Below are 18,724 nucleotides of genomic sequence, written 5' to 3'. Positions count from 1 at the left end.
GATTTTAATGCTGCCTGCAAATTGAAACCAATTAATAAAGGGCATATATATGTCTAATTGATAATAATATTTTGTCGATCGATTAAGTTAAATTTTTAGAAGAATGTCAAATTATAACATTATGCCTAGACTCTATACTAGGGCTTACTATAAATTTCATTTTCCAATAATTAATACAAATTATTTTAACGTTTTAAAATCCAAACGCAAAGACAACCTGGCATTAAAAAAATGCAAAAACGAATCTAGAAAAAGAAATTACGTACCAAATCAAGTCAAATTGAAGAAAAAATAAATGTGTTAAAATACAAACAAACAAAATTAACTAAGCTTGTTGAAAGATTTTTAAAAATTATTTGTAAAAAAGTAATGGCGTAAAATCATTTCAAGACATTTTTCATTTTACTTCAATCTTTATTTTAACCGCTGGCTAAAACTTTAACGTTTTTAAAAATCCCAATTTGTTTTAGCCTAGTCACCGGAGTAAAAATAGTAAGCGAATTATTTGGATACAATTTAGATCTAATTAATAGATCTAGAAAAAAAAATATACGGATTTTACAGAAAAGAATGTCAAGAGGAAGTAGTGCTGGATTTGACAGATTTATTACGATATTTTCGCCCGAGGGAAGGCTGTATCAAGTTGGTATGTATCTGTCTTGAACTTGATTGTGACTGAGAATGCCTGTTTCCGATAACAATAACATCAGTCAGACTTCTGGTTAAGTTTAATAATTTAATTTTAATCAGTAGGCCTACTGGATTTTAAATAGTGTTTTGTTGTGTAAAAGTTTCTGTCAGAATTCCAATTAAAAAATTAACATCTTTTGGCATGTGTTACTGTTACCCATGCAGATTTAAAAAAAAAAAAGGTAGGCCCCTGGCCTAATCACTAATCTAGTCTAGGACAGCTAAGTAAAAATATTGACATTCTAAAATAATAGCCAGAAGCTAGATCTAGTTATGTGACTAGAACTAATTACTAAAGGTAAGTAGACCTAAAGACCTAAGGCCGCATTTGCGCGGTTCGTTCCGCATTACGCAAAATCTTTATGCTTGGTGGCACGCGATCCAAAAAAAAAAATACCAGTAGGCCTAATGCCCGATTTTTGTCTTAGCAATTTAATGGTGACATAGATCTAGATCTAGTTTAAGTGTTTTATTTCAACACCTAAGAATCTAGATCTAGTCTAGTACTTGTGAAAAAAACAGTATAGTGCCAGTAGTGGGTGCGATTATTATATGCTATAGGCCTGCTGAACTCAGTGAACCTGCCGACTGTGGTGGGATTTTTCACTCATGGGATAGTAAACGTAAGCAAGGAATAACACCAGTGAGCAATGTTTGGAAATTTTATTTTAAAAAAAATCGTCATATTTTCAATATGAAAAAAATAAAATGTTAAGAAGACACTAGTACTGGTCGTACTAACCCTGGGTTCGAACTCAAAGGGAAAAAGTAAGCATTTTCGATCACACACAAACATGGCTAATTCAACCTGCGATATGCGTAGTCACTTCATTGCGGGCCACGCTCTGCGAGACACATAGTCACTTCGAAGACCTAAATGGCTTTAAATTTTCAATTAGCTCAAACAAATGGTAAAAAAAAATACAAATCAAAATGTTTGTTGCTAACGACTGACTAAACAGCAGTAATCTTATAGGGCTTATTGATATAATTAGAAATAGAATAGGTTGCATTCAGGAATAACTTAATTTAAAATTTAGTAAGACGGGCTACTATTATTTGCAAATTTTAAGCTTTTTAAATAACTGGCTTATAATATATAAATACTTTGTCTGCTTTTCAGAATATGCTTTTAAAGCTATCAACCAAGGAGGATTAACTTCAGTAGCTGTTAGAGGCAAAGATAATGCTGTTGTAGTAACACAAAAGAAAGTTCCAGTATGTAAACTATCTTTATAAATGAGGTTTTCTTTTTAAAATAGGCTCTAAGTCTAAGCTGTTAACTTGAAAACAAAAGGAATTTAGGCCCTACCTAACTGATTTTGTTTGATAATGATAGTGAAAACTTGGATGTATATCTCATTTCAGGACAAATTGTTGGATTCTACAACTGTAACACACCTTTACAGACTTACAGACACAATAGGGTGTGTCATGACTGGAATGATAGGTATTGTTCAGTTTATTCATTGTTGCCAGTAATACTAATTATTTCATTTATTTCAACTCAGTATTGTTGTTATTGATTTAGCATTACATGTTGTTTTTTTACTTAAATAAATCTTATTTGACAAGAATGTTTTAGCCTTTTTTGGCAACGTAATTCAAGTAGGGTTAGGTTTAATATTTGTATTACTAATTATTGCCTGGTGCTACCAATTATTTCACTTATCTCCATGGCATTGAGGAATACAGATTCATTGCAATCACTATTTTAGTGTCACCTTATTAATGTTATATCAGTTGTAAGTAAATTAGATATAAAAGTTGTATTTACAATAAATCTAATCTGTCCAATGGGGAAAAAAATTATTTCACAGCTGACAGCAAATCTCAAGTTCAGCGTGCTCGTTACGAGGCTGCTAAGTGGAAATACAATTTTGGTTATGATATTCCAGTAGATATGCTGTGTAAAAGGATAGCTGACATTAACCAAGTTTACACACAAAGTGCAGAGATGAGACCTCTTGGTTGCTGTGAGTTTATATTTTTCTCCAGTCAATGCTAGTCAAAGGAAAAATCTGTAGTTAACCTGTAATTACAAATATTCTGTATGCTATTAATATTTATAGGTATGATTCTAATTGGGTATGATGAGGAAAATGGTCCACAAGTATACAAGACTGACCCAGCTGGTTATTATTGTGGGTTCAAAGCTACTGCAGCAGGAGTGAAGCAGCTTGAAGCTAACAGTTTTTTGGAGAAAAAAATCAAGAAAAAGAATGAATTTACAGATAGTGAAGCAGTAGAGGTAGTATACTTTTTAACCCTTTAACTCTAGGCATTAACTACAATTTTTACTTCCCATTGGGCCAAGCAAAATGACGACAAACATTTTTTCCAGCTATAATGCTTTTCAAAAATAAGTTTTCAATTAGCAACATACATGAAAAATAGTCTTGGTTTACGATGTTTGAGTCTTGAAGCCCCTAAGAGTAAAAACCTGCACTGCAGCTATACCTCTGCACAAGAATCTTTTTTGGGCAGCTCTGTTTAAGCCTCTCCTTCCATGACTTCTCAGGTCGGCTTACTTTTCTTTTCCCCTCTGGGTTCCAGAGTAACGCTTGCCTTGCGAAGTTGTTCCCATTAAAAGGCTTGTCTGATTCATCAGCAGTCATCTTGATTTATTTTAATTTCACTATTTATATGGACCATAATTTTATTAAAGCATTATTGAATAGTAAGAAATTTACAAGAAGTGATACAACGAAAACTTTAAGGAATATTTTCTTACTTCGTCTGTATTTACAATCTTATTACTGAGAAAGGTACTACCCATTTGGCAGTGTAATTGATTGCTTTGCAGTTACAAGTAATTGTATTAGTTGGAATATGTATGATACAATTTTGTAATTTTACTTTCTGCCAGATTGCCATTACCTGCTTGTCAACAGTTTTGTCAGCTGACTTTAAAGCATCAGAAATTGAAGTTGGAATAGTATCAAAGGATAACCCTAAATTCAGGTATTTTTGCTTTGAATGCTTAATTATTTATATTAAGTATTAAACTCACTAACAGAGCTTGTGAAAATAACTAAATCTTCAGAATGCTCTTTATTACTTATTATGTTGCTAATAACTTATGCTCTTAACTTTCACATACTATTTTTTATATTAAAAGCTTATTAGAATTTTATCCGGATGGATACATTGCTGATATATTTAAGATAAAACATAGAATAAATATCCCATTTCTTACCCAGAAAAGAATATTGAAATTTCTTAAATAATTTTACTTTTTTTTTTAACAGGGTACTAGCTGATAATGAAACAGATGTTTACCTAGCATCAATTGCAGAAAAGGATTAATGGAAATTAGTCACACATTTAAGTTAATTTTTTCTCATCACTTGTTCATTTGTTTTGTCATTTTTCCAACTATACACACCAGTGTGTATCTTAATTGTTTATCTGAAGGAGAAGATGATTATAAATACAATTTTTTTTTTAATAAACATAAATGTATAACAAACCTTTATTCTGTCTGTTTTAATTTTGCTATTGTAAAGTTAGAGAACAATAAAGCTTTGAATGTTGTTTGCTGTGTGATGTTTGTTCTTTTGAATGATATAGCATGATTTTTTTTTTATTTGTTACTGAAAATTCTTGTTTTTTTTTTGTGAGGACATTCGATACAGCTTAAAAATAAAATATCAAATCCTGAGCAATATGAAAATCATTTATTGAGGGACAAGACAATGACATTTATATTTACAAATTCTTTTTACATTTTTCTAGTTGTAACTCGTACACATTCTCATATTCACACATTTTATCAGCAATTTAATTTTTTTTTTACAAAAGGGCTGATATAGCCTACACTTTAATACTAACATGTCTATTAGAGAAATAATTAAATTCCCAGATCATTTCAATGTTTTAAAATCATGAACAATGGGAATTACCTTTATTGCACTAACCTCCTCCCCCAACCCACATCTTTTTGAAAAAGTACAAGATTCTATTTTTTTATATATTTAATTTTATGTGGCTATCCTTAGTTGTAGCATTTTCACAGAAACACATACTATTTACAAAGCTGCCATTTGTTCTAACCTCACATAGATGCTATGATTACACATCCTATCATTTTAAAAAAGCAACGCTTAATTATAATTTACTACTTATTACTCAAACAGTATTTTGATTCATGAGATTCCATAATTTGATGTAAGAATGACATATCCTGAACTACCTTCCTTGTCTGCTGAATTTATTCTAAAAATATTCATGGTTTAAATTCCAAAGCTGCTTCTACCATTTCCCCCGTTTACTCCAATCTTTAGGCTGCCAATGAAGACATTTTGGGTCTATTCTTATTGGCCTTTTTGCCATTGCTCTTTCTTGTGTCTGAATTTGTTCTTCGGAGAGGGTTATTATATACTGTCCTTTATAATAGTTTATGAGATTCAAATGTTGCAGAGTAGATATGACATCATCTTTTTTTATGCTTGTTAACTCTGATATTTCACTGTAATTTAAAAGTAAAAATTGGAAATGTGAAAATATCTTTGCTATTAGCGCAAACAATTTATTGCTTCCATTTTTTCTAATTAAAAATAACAAAAAACATTTGAAGAAAAGCTTACTTTATTGTGATACAAGGTCTCTCTCCAGATTCATTTGGTTTCATGTTGAGCAAAATTTCTAATATTGTTTGTGACCAGTAGCTACGATATGACAGAAGTCCTAAATCTGACAAGGGTTTTTCAGGTGAACCGGTTTTTCCTTCTACTTTTGATAATTCATAACCTGTATAATAATAACAAAAATGCTTGATTTAATCATACCATTCTATGATTTGACAGAAACGTTGTATGAAAAGATTCTTAAAATAACTAAAATAATTTCACAATTTTTTTACAAGATAGTGACCTATGGCAAATCACATAACAGCTGATAGACAGGGATATTAAAGCTAGCAAATGAGGATGGATTGGGCACACTCTGAGAAGAGATGTCAACGAGTCAGGTGGTGAGGTGTAGATGCAGCCTTTAGCTACTCATGGGCTTAACAGGAATTTATAAATCTAGTACTTACTAAATTCAATTAATAGTTTGCCATATCCTTTTCGTTGATAAGGAGGTAGTGTTAAAATACAGGCCACATTAAAGTCTTCAGCTGATTCTTTTTCCTGTGAGATATTAAAATATCTATATTTTAAATAAGCAGGCTAAGGGCGTGGTTAGTAGATATAGGCCTACTTGGAACAAGTAGGTCTATTCAGTAGTTGATTCTTCTTAAATTTAGTATTTAAACAAGCCTTAAAATTCCTATGACATACCTTAGAAAAAAACCCAACTAAATGGTAGCCTCTTAAATCTTGTTCACACATGCAGTAAAAAAGAAATGGGTCTGTATCAAAATATAAAGTCTTGTGGTCAAGGAACAATTTTGCTAAAAGGCAAAGATGCTGTGCATATTGCTGAAATAAAAAAGTAAAGTTTTTTTATGTGGCTGGAGATACTAATTGTTGTAGCACTTAAATGTATTGACAGCTGTTGTTTACAAACCTTATTCTTTCTCCCATCTATTTCAAACACAGATAGCTTGTCTTTTCTATAGATTTCATTCCCTGGAGGATGTTTATACAAACATTTTGCCTTTCAGAAAATTGAAAATTAAATCAATTTTTAATGTTAAAAATTTAGTAAATATGAACATTAATTTCGGGTTAAAAATAAAAGAAATAAACCAATAACATTTTTAATATTAAGTTTACTTACTAGATGCCGCTCTAAGCATTTAGCACTTTTGAGGTATTTTAGACAGTATTCACAAATGTATAAAATAGGTAAAGATGTCAGTTCCTAAAAAAGATAGCATAGCTTTATTGGAAGTGTAATCAATAAACTTTTATAAAAGTAAATGAATTGATTTACATTTGGAAATGCTCCACACCCCCCCCCCCCCCGAATTGCTATAACATGATGAAGGAAAAACTAGCACCCTATTTTTGAAGCTTATCAAAAGGTATTAGCCAGAGCTGGGTAGTCTAGAGATGGTCAACTCTCAACTATGCTGTCCCACAAAAAATATTTTAAAAACATTTAATAATAAGCTAGTTCTCATGGTCAAAATTTTTAAAAATTTATACTTAAATTTATACTTTTCAAAACATTAAAAATAAAATGTAGTTTAATATTTGAAAAGTTCACTGTCAGACAAGTTTAACCATTAACACTCCTAAGTGCCAGCTGTTGCCAGAGATTTTTTTGTTTGGTACAGTGCAGTCACCTGGACTATGTACTAACGAGATTTTGAAGAAACCAGCGGAAGCGGGAAATAATGAGTTTTATTTACATTTTCTGCTGTTGTTTTATCACCAGCATTTTGTTTTCTATAATTTTTTTTCAAAAATTACGGGCAATAAAATTAGTGAAATTAAAACTAACTATTATACTATTTAACCTCACACTTAATAAACTTAGACCAATTTTGTGTATGTTTTTAAAAATTTATTTTTAATGTATGTGAGTATTAAAAATATTTTTTTTTAAAGTTCAAGTGCTGAAAAATGCATTGTCTTTTTGCCTGGCCATAGGGGAAGTAAAATAATTTTTATGCCATGGACCGTAAAGGGTAAATAAATTTTTTTTTACCATCGTCAAGTTATTGCTCTCAGTAATTCAAATATTTAACTGAAAGAGTTTACCTGTGGATAGGGAGAAAAGTACCATGGCTTAATTCGCCATCTACCAAATTCAATAAGATTTATGTTCTTCATTCGTGTTATGATATCATCATGATGTGCAACCATACTGCCAGTTTGTCTAGGTGCTGTTGGAACGTCTTGTGAATCAGTCTTGAATAAAACACGAGTATATTTAAAAAAGCATTCTAAGACTGTATAAAATGCTTTAATTACACATCTTGTAAGAACTAATATTCGTTTTTAACATTATAATTTTCTTAAAATATACATGTTTTTACTAACATCTTCATCCAGTTTTCTTTTTCTGTTTGCAAACACTCCTCCTCCAGCACCAATGTGTACTTTCATTGCACCTGAATTACTTAGCCCCAAACTTTGCATAGTACCATTTTCATACTGAAAAAAAAAAAAAAAACTATTCAACAATAAGTCTCCACAAATTCTTTTTTTTTACATTATTACTTTGTTGAAGGTAAAGCTTTTGTGATGAAACCTGAGGATTAAAAGATAACCATTCAGGCAGAAAAGTGAAAGATATAGGTTAAGGCCTAAAGATCAATACAGAGTAAAAAGGACTAAGTCAAGTTCGGCCAGAAAAACTCATGTTACTAGTGCAGAATTAGCTCTGGGTAGCGTTTGTAAGGGAGTGTGTAATGCTTTGATATTTTGAAAATAGGACCAAGACAAGAATAAAGTACGTTTTTCGATTAATGTGATTAAATTTAATTGACTATATTGTGAGGATGGTATCAATAACATGTGCTTGATAGTGTATCAGTCATTCATAATGTCCACAGACGATCAAGGAAACAGTAAACATTATAAAGATGTTCATTAAGTTTTATAACCCTTTGGGAAAATGTCAGTGCATCTAAAAGTATATCTCATTAAAATCACTTGGTATAGGCCCATGAGAACTTATTTGCTTGTTCTGAATTAAGGTTTAATGTAAAGTGATTCTTGGACAATAAATCAAATTCAACAGTTGAGATTTTTTAAAGATTAACCCAGCCCAGGAAATCTCTGTAGACATCATGAGAGTTTACTTCATTAGTTTATAGCAAATGAGAAGTTTGCTCCCATCAGGGTGTAGAACAGGTCCAGTAGTATCCATAGTTTTTTGTTATTTTAAATTTATTTTATTGGATCTGATAAAATGTAATGCAGCATTTGAATTTAGGATCAACAGATCTTAAAATAAAATTGACAGTGACCAAAGTTCTACCAGCTTACTATTTCTCTTTCTGGACTTTCAGGCCTGGAGCCCCCATTGACTAATCGTGAAGTAGTCACAACAGCAGTGTCTGTTTTCTTAACAGGTGTTTTAACATCTTTTTTAGGTTGTTCAAGTTTAGACAAATCCATACGTTCCAACGGAACCCATTCATCCAGGCGTTTATTATCTGTCGAGAAAGTTTTTGTTAAAAAATGAGCTAATCTAAATGTTCAAAACTGTTTTGACAATGTTTAAATCTGTAGCTTAACATTTCAACTGCCGACACATAAGAACCTCAATATTTAAATTTAGCAACAACTTAACTCACAATCTTCATAATGTATGTAGTAAAGGGGTCTTCCATTATCTTTGATACTAAGAACCTCAGCAGAATCTAAAGAGGAAAAATACAAATTTGATTTTTTTTAGTTGTATTAGTAATATAAATAAAATAGCCAGCAGTTATAACAGTTCTGTGCCAAAAAAAAACAATATTCAATAGCCTGTAGGCCCTACTAAGCCCTACTTTTATAGCAACTTTATTTACTAAAGTTATATTGAATATATTCAATATTGATACTATTACTATTGATAGTTATAGGCTAATTCATTAGATTAGTTAGGCCTACACTTGTATTTTATAATTTAAAAAACCAGCTTAGTTTTAAGTTTTAGTTAAGCCTAAGGCCCTGAGCAATGGTAATAAAACAATTAGGCCTACAGAAGTTTCATTTAAAACTAAAACAAGTGTTTAGGCAAAACCTTAAATAATTTATGTTTTCAAAAACTTGTGGATAATTGAGGCTAAACTAAATCTAATAATTTTGATTAGGCCTAGTTTTGAACTTTTCTTTATTAAAAAATCAGGCTTCAAAGGGACATAACAAGATAAAATAAAATGGACTTACGCCACCCATCGCCGTTGGGTAATAATACTGGGACATGACATCCCTCAGTTATTTCAACCTGAGAAAAAATTAATTTAAAATGTTAACTTTATTGTTATAGAAAGAGTTTTTCATCGAAAAGTTAGTCCATATAATAAAATAAAGCACTATTTTGTGATGGTTTTACCTTCCCTTCCGCCATGTTCACCATTTTGACGCTGCGTAATTGCCAGATAATCTAGAACGAACAAATCGAAAAACATGTCAAACAAATATTATAATTTGTAAAATTGTCAATGTCTTAGATAAGCTATTTTAAAATAATGAAATTGGTACAGTAGCATTATAACATGTTTTTGAACTATAATTTAATCATCAAACGAAAGATGTGTGAATATATTTGTCATGTATCGGCCTAAGAAAAAAGTCCAATCAGTCCATATAACTTAAAAGGCGCTTTCTCAAATGATACGTTGGCTGCTGCTTACACGATCAATTCCATAATATTTAAATAACTGAATATCTAGAATATAGTTGTAATTTTGTAATTGCAGTTGTTACGTGTCAAATAAACTTTTCAATTACCGGGATAGTAAAAAAAACACCAACCATATTCTAAAGGAGCTAGATTGTTTTCAATCGGGGATTAATAATTAAACTCGAAACATCCCCCACATCCGCTCAAAATTGAACAGAAACTTCGTCTTAGACTAAACATCTAGTCAGAGCCGGCGTTAGGGGGTGGCAAACGGGGCGGCCGCCCCAGGCCCCGCGCTTGAAGGGGCCCCGCGCTTCAGCAAGGCCATTGTTGCCTGAATTAGTTTGTAAACTTAAATAACCTTTGCTGAATTAAATTTAAAAAAAAAACCAACTAAATGGCCGAAGTTGTTGGATGTTAAAACTGAGGCCAAGGCTGATGTTAGTGAGTTTTCCTTTACATGGGCTGGGACAGACCGTTATTCTAAAGAAAGACATTAGTGTCACACATCGCTGGCACGGTCGACTTGCTATTGTCCTGAGGTGACTGGAGATGGCGGTCGCGAATTAGCCCCCGACCTGACATGGGAGGTAAAATCGGGAAAAATGTAAAAAGATACCCTATTGTTTGCGGACCGTTGAAGACGTTTTTTTAGTGAGCAGGCGTGGGTGCCTGTAGTAAACAGTCAGTGACCTGATGATGTCTTGCAGAGGAGGAGGGGGGGGGGGTGAGCGGATGGGGACATGCCCCGGAATTCCAGAGCATTTATCCCTAAAATCATAATTTATACACTGTATGAGCATCTTTTTTGTAATTGTGCATATTCACCACGATACGCTTGATAGGCATCCATACAGTAATTATGTTCATATTTATTTTATATATTGTCAGGTAATCTTTAAATACATTATACTTGTATTTATTTTTATATTTTTGAAGGGCATTTATACAGTAATTATGTCCATTTTCATTTTGGTAAACTTTAACGGTATTCGTAAAGTGATTAAGCACATGTTTATTTTAATTAATTGTAGGGACAGTGGCGTAGCGAGGTCGGGTGTCACCCGGTGCGGCACTTAATGGTGACACCCCCTCCCCCAGAGGCGTAGCGACCCTTCCCGGGAAAAAACTTTCAAATTTTCAGTTTGCACCCCCCCCCCCTCAAACTTTCGATTTGCACCCCCCCCCCCACCTCAAACTTTCGATGTGCACCCCCCTCAAGTTTTTCTCTATATATTTTGCTATTTTTTTGCCTTGGTGTCACCCCCCTTAATGGTGTCACCCGGTGCGATCCGCACCCCCCTCGCTACGCCTCTGTGTAGGGATATTCAGTATAATAGTTAAGACCATAGTGATTCTTGTTTTAAAATAGTGTGGGCACACTAAACAAATTATAAAGTCTATACTGTTTGATACATCGGGCCGAGACTGTTTTATAGTAAAGTTCTCCTGATTTCTAAAACGTCTAAATTACCGGCAGTCCGAGCATGCCATCGCGAAACTCATAAATAACATGGTTCACTAATTATAGACACGGACCTTCTCTTGTGAGAACGCGGTCTTAACCTGTAATGTAATACGTGGACGCTCTATACACACGCACCTTCTCTTGAATGGCTGCGGCCAGATCCAGTAACGTAGTACCCGAACTGATTTTTTTTAGGGTTTGGTGTACAGTTATCCTTCACGGGCTTCACCCCACCCCACCAACTGTCACCCCCCCCCCCCCCCCCCAGTGTTCCACCTTACTGAGCGTCCGTGATTACATTTGAGAGTCATTTCATTTGGATATCTATAGCTGTAAACAGTTTTTTTCACGATTCGAGCTTATTCCGAAATCTATCAATGTTTTGCTATTTTCCCCGGCATCCACACACTTTGAATGCCACTGTTAACCCTCGATAAATTGAGAAAATATCGATACTATCACCTGCCACTGTGGACCGATTTAACGTTGCTTCAAAGTGCCCGAAGGTATTAAGTCAGCCAAACAGTGCCTTCAGTACATTTGGAGTATTCGGGATTCCTTTCCCAATACGGCGATCGCCTACAGAATCTTGCAAACAGTTCGAGTCACAGTGGCAAGCGCCGAAAGAAGTTTCTCCAAACTGAAGTTGATCAAGAACTATTTGAGATCAACGATGTCCCAAGACAGGCTCTGCGGCCTGTCGATTCTGTCAATAGAAAAAGACATAGCCTCCAGTTTGGACTATGATGATATAATCATGGAATTTTCCTCACGAAAGGCAAGAAAAGTAGATCTTCGTTTGTGAACGTACTGGTAAGATTTTCATAAATAAACATTAATGTAAAAAAATCAGGTTTGAAGCTGACGTTCATCGTCTCTTTAATGCGTGTCTCAAACTTATATCTGTTTTATTTTTTACTTTTCAAACAAAAAGCCTTAACAGAAAAAAGCAACGTTTCAAAAGCACTTTTAAGTAAACAAATTATTTGTTAATCAGTGTCTTAATGTTAATACGACATTGATAAACAGCTTAAAAATACCATATATATCGTTATAAATATTAATTCGCTTTGAGAAGAAAAAAAAAAACGCCTCACTGTACATGTTTTATTTAATTATACACCAATGAAAAAAATATAAGGCCCCGCGCGGATGGTTGGCCATAGGCCCCGCGTACCCCTAACGCCGGCTCTGCATCTAGTTATCACTTTTGCTTCCCAACTTTACACACCAATGCCAAATTAATAAACATTAAATACATTAGGATTAATTTTTTAGTGAATAGCGTAGTATTAACAATGAATAAACCGGGAGTGATCTCCCCTAAACTTTCTCGAATATTTTTATATAAATTAAAATAACAGGGGATGGGAACTCGGGCTATAGACATGATTTTTAATCCATTTTAAATACTTAAAGTTTTAAAAATAGAATAAAATCTCGTAGACAAATTAATTGCACACCAAGTGAACGCGAAATAAAAAAGCGCATAATAGTGCGCAATATTATTAGTACTTTTAAAATTTACATTAGTTTTTTGAGAAATCGGAAGTAGCGTAAATTACTACTTCCGGTCAACGGAAATTACTCAAAATTTAACAGAAGGTAGAGAATTAGATCTTTTACTTACATGTGAAATTTCATTTATCTATCTGAAATAGTACTCAAGTTATAGGCTTTTGAAAAATTCAAAGTAGAAAAAGTACCACTTCCGGTTGTCGGAAATCGCTCAAAAGTTGATACGGATCTACGATTTTGATATAATACTTATATATGAAATTTCATCAACCTAGCTGTAACGGTACTCAAGTTATCGTGTTTACACACGGACACACACACACAGACACACACACACAGACATACGGACAAGATTGCAAAATTATGTTTTTCCGTATCAGTGAGGTGTAAAACGTCGAGATTTGTAAAAATCTCGATTTTTTTTTTTTGCACGATTACAATACTTTCTCTATACTACGTATATACGAGAAAGTAAAAATGACAAATACATTGAAGTAGGTAGGCTGAATAATATTTCGCTTAATTTGTAAGCCTGAAACTGAATTCATGCCCGAATGAGAAAAGATTATTGACCAACTAGATCTATAGAAAAAAATTTGTTACACATTAAAATGATTTATTTTAAAACGTTTGACTATCGCAATAGGTGTCGGCGTGTTCGATTCGGTATAGCTCATGACTGCTTAACCGAAAATTCTCGATTTATCGAACCTTTTCAACGAAGAAGAAGAAGAAATTATTGCTTAACCCCGAACTGTCTGTTCTCATTAATTCCTAATTATTTTTAAACGAGTTTCATAATAGAGCTGTAGGCCATTTAGTTGCCCAATAAGCTACTTCTCTGTCACATTATGCCTAATCCAAAAATAACAATTTTTTAATTACAAAAACTACTATTAAAGATTATTAAATATATTTCTTTTTAATCTGACATTACATTTACCCCCCCCCCCCCCCCCACCACCACCACCACCCGACATCTACTCCAGAGTAGGCCTACGTGGTCGTAAATGTGTGACCCACCTGCATCTATTAAGTGTGATGCACTATCAGGTATTTCAAGGATTCTTCTATGACATTCTATGTCAAGGTGATGTTATCAGTGACGTTGTTCTCGATAACTGGGTTGGTTTTATTGAGTTGTACCGATAACTTCTGAATCGACGAATTGATTGATAATTGTGAGACGTCACGAGGCGCCAAATTAGACCGTGACGCTACTGAATCACTGAATTTAGGGCTGTTCTCTATATGGCACTCGACAAAATTGCAATGTTCAGGTACCCCAGATGAGGGGAGGGGGTACGAAGGGTAGGTTTGAAGAAAAGTCTTTTTGAAGACGAAGTTTAATCTTTTTACCTTACCTTGAAGTAATCCGTTTACCTCATATATACAAATAGACATTTATTGGAATTGATTACCATCTTCCCATCATAACATTAGATTATAGCCTATGTCGGCTAAACATGTCACGCAGATGATTGACCAAAAAAAAAAAGATATTCAACATTTAATTTTTGAATCCCACGTGAAAATCAATAAAACGCAATGCATTTAAGGTTTGCTAGAATAAAATAAAACACCTGTTACCGTACTTGATCATTAGAAAGGATCCAGAGTCTGGAAATAATTGACACGAACTTAGGGGTCATCCATAAATGACGTCACGCTTTTTTGGACGATTTTTACCTCCCCCCCTCCCCTCCGTCACACGTCGTCACAAAAAGCCAGACCCCCCCCCTAAAATGACGTCACACCTCAACCTACAACCCCCCCCCCCCCTCGAAATTGCAGTTGATTTTTTTTTAAACATCGATATTTTTCTAAAATCTTATCTAAACTATTACAATTTATTAAAACAGTTATCTAAAACGCGAAATAACGTCTAAAATTCGTTTTCTAACATTGCTTTTTTATAATGCAAAAGTGTGACGTCGCAACATCTGAACCCCCCCGCCCCTCCCCTCATCACACATCGTCACAAAATTACGGACCCCCCCCCCTCCCCCCTACGAGTGTGACGTCATTTATGGATGACCCCTTATAAAGAATAGCTAAACTAGCTAAACTACTAGTCTCACTCCAACATAAATTTGAGGATGCACATGAAATGTCACTCAGCTTACCAAACCATAAATAGTGTCTGACTTGGGGGAAGGGGGGGGGGGGGTGAATTCAAGGGGTCCAAAGAGCTAGTCACACTTTCCTTAGTGATGAACTCTATACTCTATTTCATGAACCGTTCAAGTCCGGTCTAAAAATGGCCGTCCAACTCGTGAGGTAGCCAACATGATCAGTCAATGATCGAGATTTTTCTGGCCGGTTGATTTCCGAACTAGCTAGATGCGGCCGGCCAATGTAAGAAATATAGTGTCAATTTAAAGCTCACTGGACATTGGCCAAACGCATTAGCCACTTCTCAGTTCACGAAGTGGCCGCACTTTGGGCTTTGGTCGTAACATAAGACCCAACTATTATTTTTTAACATCTGTTACCGAACTATTGTAAACATGTCGCTAATATTCCAATAGGACATGCTGTACGAGTCTTATTAGTACCTCATTAGCTTTAACACCACGACTATTGTAATAATTTGGGAACATAACAATTAACATACGCGCTAGATAGAGGGATCTCTAGCAACTAGTTATGCCCCTATTTGTTATTGTATATAGTTTTAAATAACTTTTAAAGACGTATTTAATGTCTAATTATATTAAAAATGTGATATTATTGTGTTGTTGTCAGATATGTATTTATGTGTAAACTAAGAAAATTTGAAACTCTCGCTCAGAATTTCTGCTATTTAGAATGGCTGGGCGAATGAATCGACGCAAGTGGCTTTCAAAAATTTTCTTTCCTGAAGATTTAAATTTAATATCTGTTACGTAGTTGTAACATGAGGTTTTAACTGAATAATGTAATATATAATTACTTTTTAAAATCACATTAAAATAATTTTAGTAGTACCATATTGTTTACAGTGTTTCTTCCAGACTTTTTTCTCCGGGGGGGGGGGGGTACTTGAAATTTTCGGGGGGGGGGGGGGGGATACTGCTAAAAGTATATATTTTCTATATAAATTATATAAATTTCATTTCGTTCGGGGGGGGGGGGGGGGGGAGGCGGTAAAAAAATTTCGGGGAAGGGGGGGAAGGGAAGCCCCCACCCCACCCCCACCCGAAGAGATGCCTGGAAGAAACTCTGTTTACGCTATGCTGGTGTTCGTTCGTAGGCTAGTTTCATTAAGTATTTTTAGACATAATTTTCTAATTTAAAGATAAAAGTAAAATTGTTTTTTTAAAGGAGTTGTAATGCCCATCTTAACCTAGTGTGTGCGTTATCAATAGCCAATTATTGGCGTGCTGAACTGGCCGGGGTCCGATAAAGGCCACAATTTTAAGGTCTCTGGTTAAAAAAAAAAAGCCAGCCAAGTGAAAGAAGGGGGAGAAAAATCTAATCGATAAAGTCCGGGCAGCAGGCTGGCTGGAGTTGTGAGCCTTGTGTTTGGACCGATACTTGACGCGGTTATTCATACGGCTCCAGTACATAACAATATACGGCGAGCAGTGTACCATATTTCTTCTTAGTTTAGTGAAGTTACTGAAGCTGTGGTGTAGGCAGTTGTGTAAATAGCTCTGTTTTGGTGAATGTTTGCACTTAATGGTTACCAAGTTAACGACGTATTCGCTTACGTGCTGAATTCTACATGTTGGTGTATGCCGGTGTGAACTGAGTTACTGAGGAAGTCAGGGACACTCTGCATGCTAAATGAGTTGAATTGGGATAGAGGATAACAACAAATCGATACCATTAGGTACGTGTTTGTGCCGTCAGTTGGAGAGTGAGTGGCTGACACACCAACACACAGAGAGCACCGGCACCAATCGATGCCAGCGTGAAGCGATTCTGATATTCAGGTGAGACCTAGATGCGAATTGATTGATCGAAGTAAGGGGGGGGGGGGAGGAGCAATTAGCTTACTCGACTCTTCCGTGTCAAGGTTGTCTGCTAATGTAACATGTTCTTGGGGTTTTGATTTGTATCAATTGAACTGCACTATTCGTGTCTCGCGTTCTGTTACTGCACTGTTGTGAGTGTGCGGTAATATGGTACTTGTACTTTACGTAACACATCACTATACTGGTCTACTGTACGCGTGTAGTACTAATGTAATACTTAGTGCGTGAAGTGCTCTAGAAATGCTACGAAGAAACACACCAGTTTTTTTTTTCTTTGGATCCCAGTGAAATGAAACGATTGAACGCGTGATGTCATCCTTACAATGAGTCAGTGAATGTGTAATTGTGAGGGTTGATGTTAAGCAAAGATGTGAGGGGTGATGTGTAGCAATGATGTGGGGATGTGAGTGGTGATGTGTAGCAATGATGTGGGGTTGTGAGGGGTGATGTGTGGTCAAGATGTGTGGTTGTGAGGTGTGATGTGTGGTCAAGATGTGTGGTTGAGATGGGTGATGTGTGGTCAATATGTGTGGTTGAGAGGGGTGATGTGTGGACAATATGTGTGGTTGTGTGGTGTGATATGATGTGATGTGTAGTAAAGGCCAAGTGTGGAGAAGCTATAAAGCGGCTTGTGTGTTAGATGCTGCACCGTACTTTCGTTTAGTGGTGGCGAGGTGGGACTTGGTAGACCCACTTCCCCAAAGATTGTATTCCTATACGGAATTAATCAGTCCGTTTGCATATTTCTAATACATTTGTGATGCTATTGATATAACGTGTTAACTTATTTTATGAAACTATGAGCTTTACTCGAGAGGGACACTGAGTCATTTCTACCCTCCTACTACAAAATAAAAATGCTATATCCGCTTATGCTTACCTGTACCATATATAAATATGGCTATTTGCGGGGGGGGGGGGGGGGGGGGCTTTTCATTGTCTAGCACATAGCCTGACAACATGTTACTACGTCATTGAGAGCAGTCGGGGAGGGGGAGGGTGTTGACGATCTTGTCGACATAAGATATAAATAAACAATAAAACGATAAAATAATCAGCTGTTGTATGCTGGATCATTGTAATGTATGGTAATTGCCAAGCGGGCAGCATTATCGAGAGAGCTAAGGACATACAGGCTGGCTATGTCTAGTGGGCTACATATAGGCTGTGTCTAGTGGGCTACATATAGGCTGTGTCTAGTGGGCTACATATAGGCTTTGTTAGTGGGCTACACATAGGCTTTGTTAGTGGGCTACATATAGCCCGTGTCTAGTGGGCTACATATAGGCTGTGTCTAGTGGGCTACATATAGCCCGTGTCTAGTGGGCTACATATAGCCCGTGTCTAGTGAGCTACATATAGCCCATGTCTAGTGGGCTACATATAGGCTGTGTCTAGTGGGCTACATATAGCCCGTGTCTAGTGAGCTGCATATAGCCCGTGTCTAGTGGGCTACATATAGGCTGTGTCTAGTGGGCTACATATAGCCCGTGTCTAGTGGGCTACATATAGGCTGTGTCTAGTGGGCTACATATAGCCCGTGTCTAGTGGGCTACATATAGCCCGTGTCTAGTGAGCTACATATAGCCCGTGTCTAGTGGGCTACATATAGGCTGTGTCTAGTGGGCTACATATAGCCCGTGTCTAGTGGGCTACATATAGCCCGTGTCTAGTGAGCTACATATAGCCCGTGTCTAGTGGGCTACATATAGGCTTTGTTAGTGGGCTACATATAGCCCGTGTCTAGTGAGCTACATATAGTCCGTGTCTAGTGGGCTACATATAGGCTTTGTTAGTGGGCTACATATAGCCCGTGTCTAGTGGGCTACATATAGGCTGTGTCTAGTGG

At 35.5% G+C, this 18,724-nt stretch overlaps 2 protein-coding genes across 2 annotated transcripts; one reads left to right on the top strand and one right to left on the bottom strand.

Moving 5' to 3' along the window:
• Window positions 1-443: 443 nt before the first annotated feature.
• On the top strand, window positions 444-4,225 carry LOC131941799 (proteasome subunit alpha type-6). The gene is made up of 7 exons (XM_059301324.1): window positions 444-646; window positions 1,814-1,908; window positions 2,059-2,140; window positions 2,511-2,666; window positions 2,763-2,941; window positions 3,560-3,654; window positions 3,942-4,225. Exons 1-7 carry the CDS (start codon window positions 571-573, stop codon window positions 3,997-3,999), a joined length of 741 nt encoding a protein of 246 aa, XP_059157307.1. The 5' UTR covers window positions 444-570; the 3' UTR covers window positions 4,000-4,225.
• A 130-nt stretch (window positions 4,226-4,355) lies between these two features.
• LOC131941798 (histone acetyltransferase KAT5) lies at window positions 4,356-9,686 on the bottom strand. The gene is made up of 12 exons (XM_059301323.1): window positions 9,637-9,686; window positions 9,471-9,528; window positions 8,891-8,956; window positions 8,580-8,749; window positions 7,629-7,742; window positions 7,347-7,496; window positions 6,418-6,501; window positions 6,205-6,294; window positions 5,976-6,116; window positions 5,732-5,825; window positions 5,280-5,442; window positions 4,356-5,161 (listed from the first exon to the last, which is right to left on the bottom strand). The coding sequence occupies exons 1-12, from the start codon at window positions 9,658-9,660 to the stop codon at window positions 4,945-4,947; spliced, it is 1,371 nt and encodes a 456-aa protein (XP_059157306.1). The 5' UTR covers window positions 9,661-9,686; the 3' UTR covers window positions 4,356-4,944.
• Between the last annotated feature and the right edge of the window lie 9,038 nt (window positions 9,687-18,724).

The sequence above is a fragment of the Physella acuta genome, unplaced genomic scaffold (assembly GCF_028476545.2).
Source record: "Physella acuta isolate Inbredline_101_S28 unplaced genomic scaffold, ASM2847654v3 ptg000373l, whole genome shotgun sequence".
In the NCBI taxonomy this organism is placed as follows: Eukaryota; Metazoa; Mollusca; class Gastropoda; family Physidae; genus Physella; species Physella acuta.
Note: the sequence above shows the minus strand (reverse complement) of the source record. Positions and strands in the feature narration are given on the sequence as shown.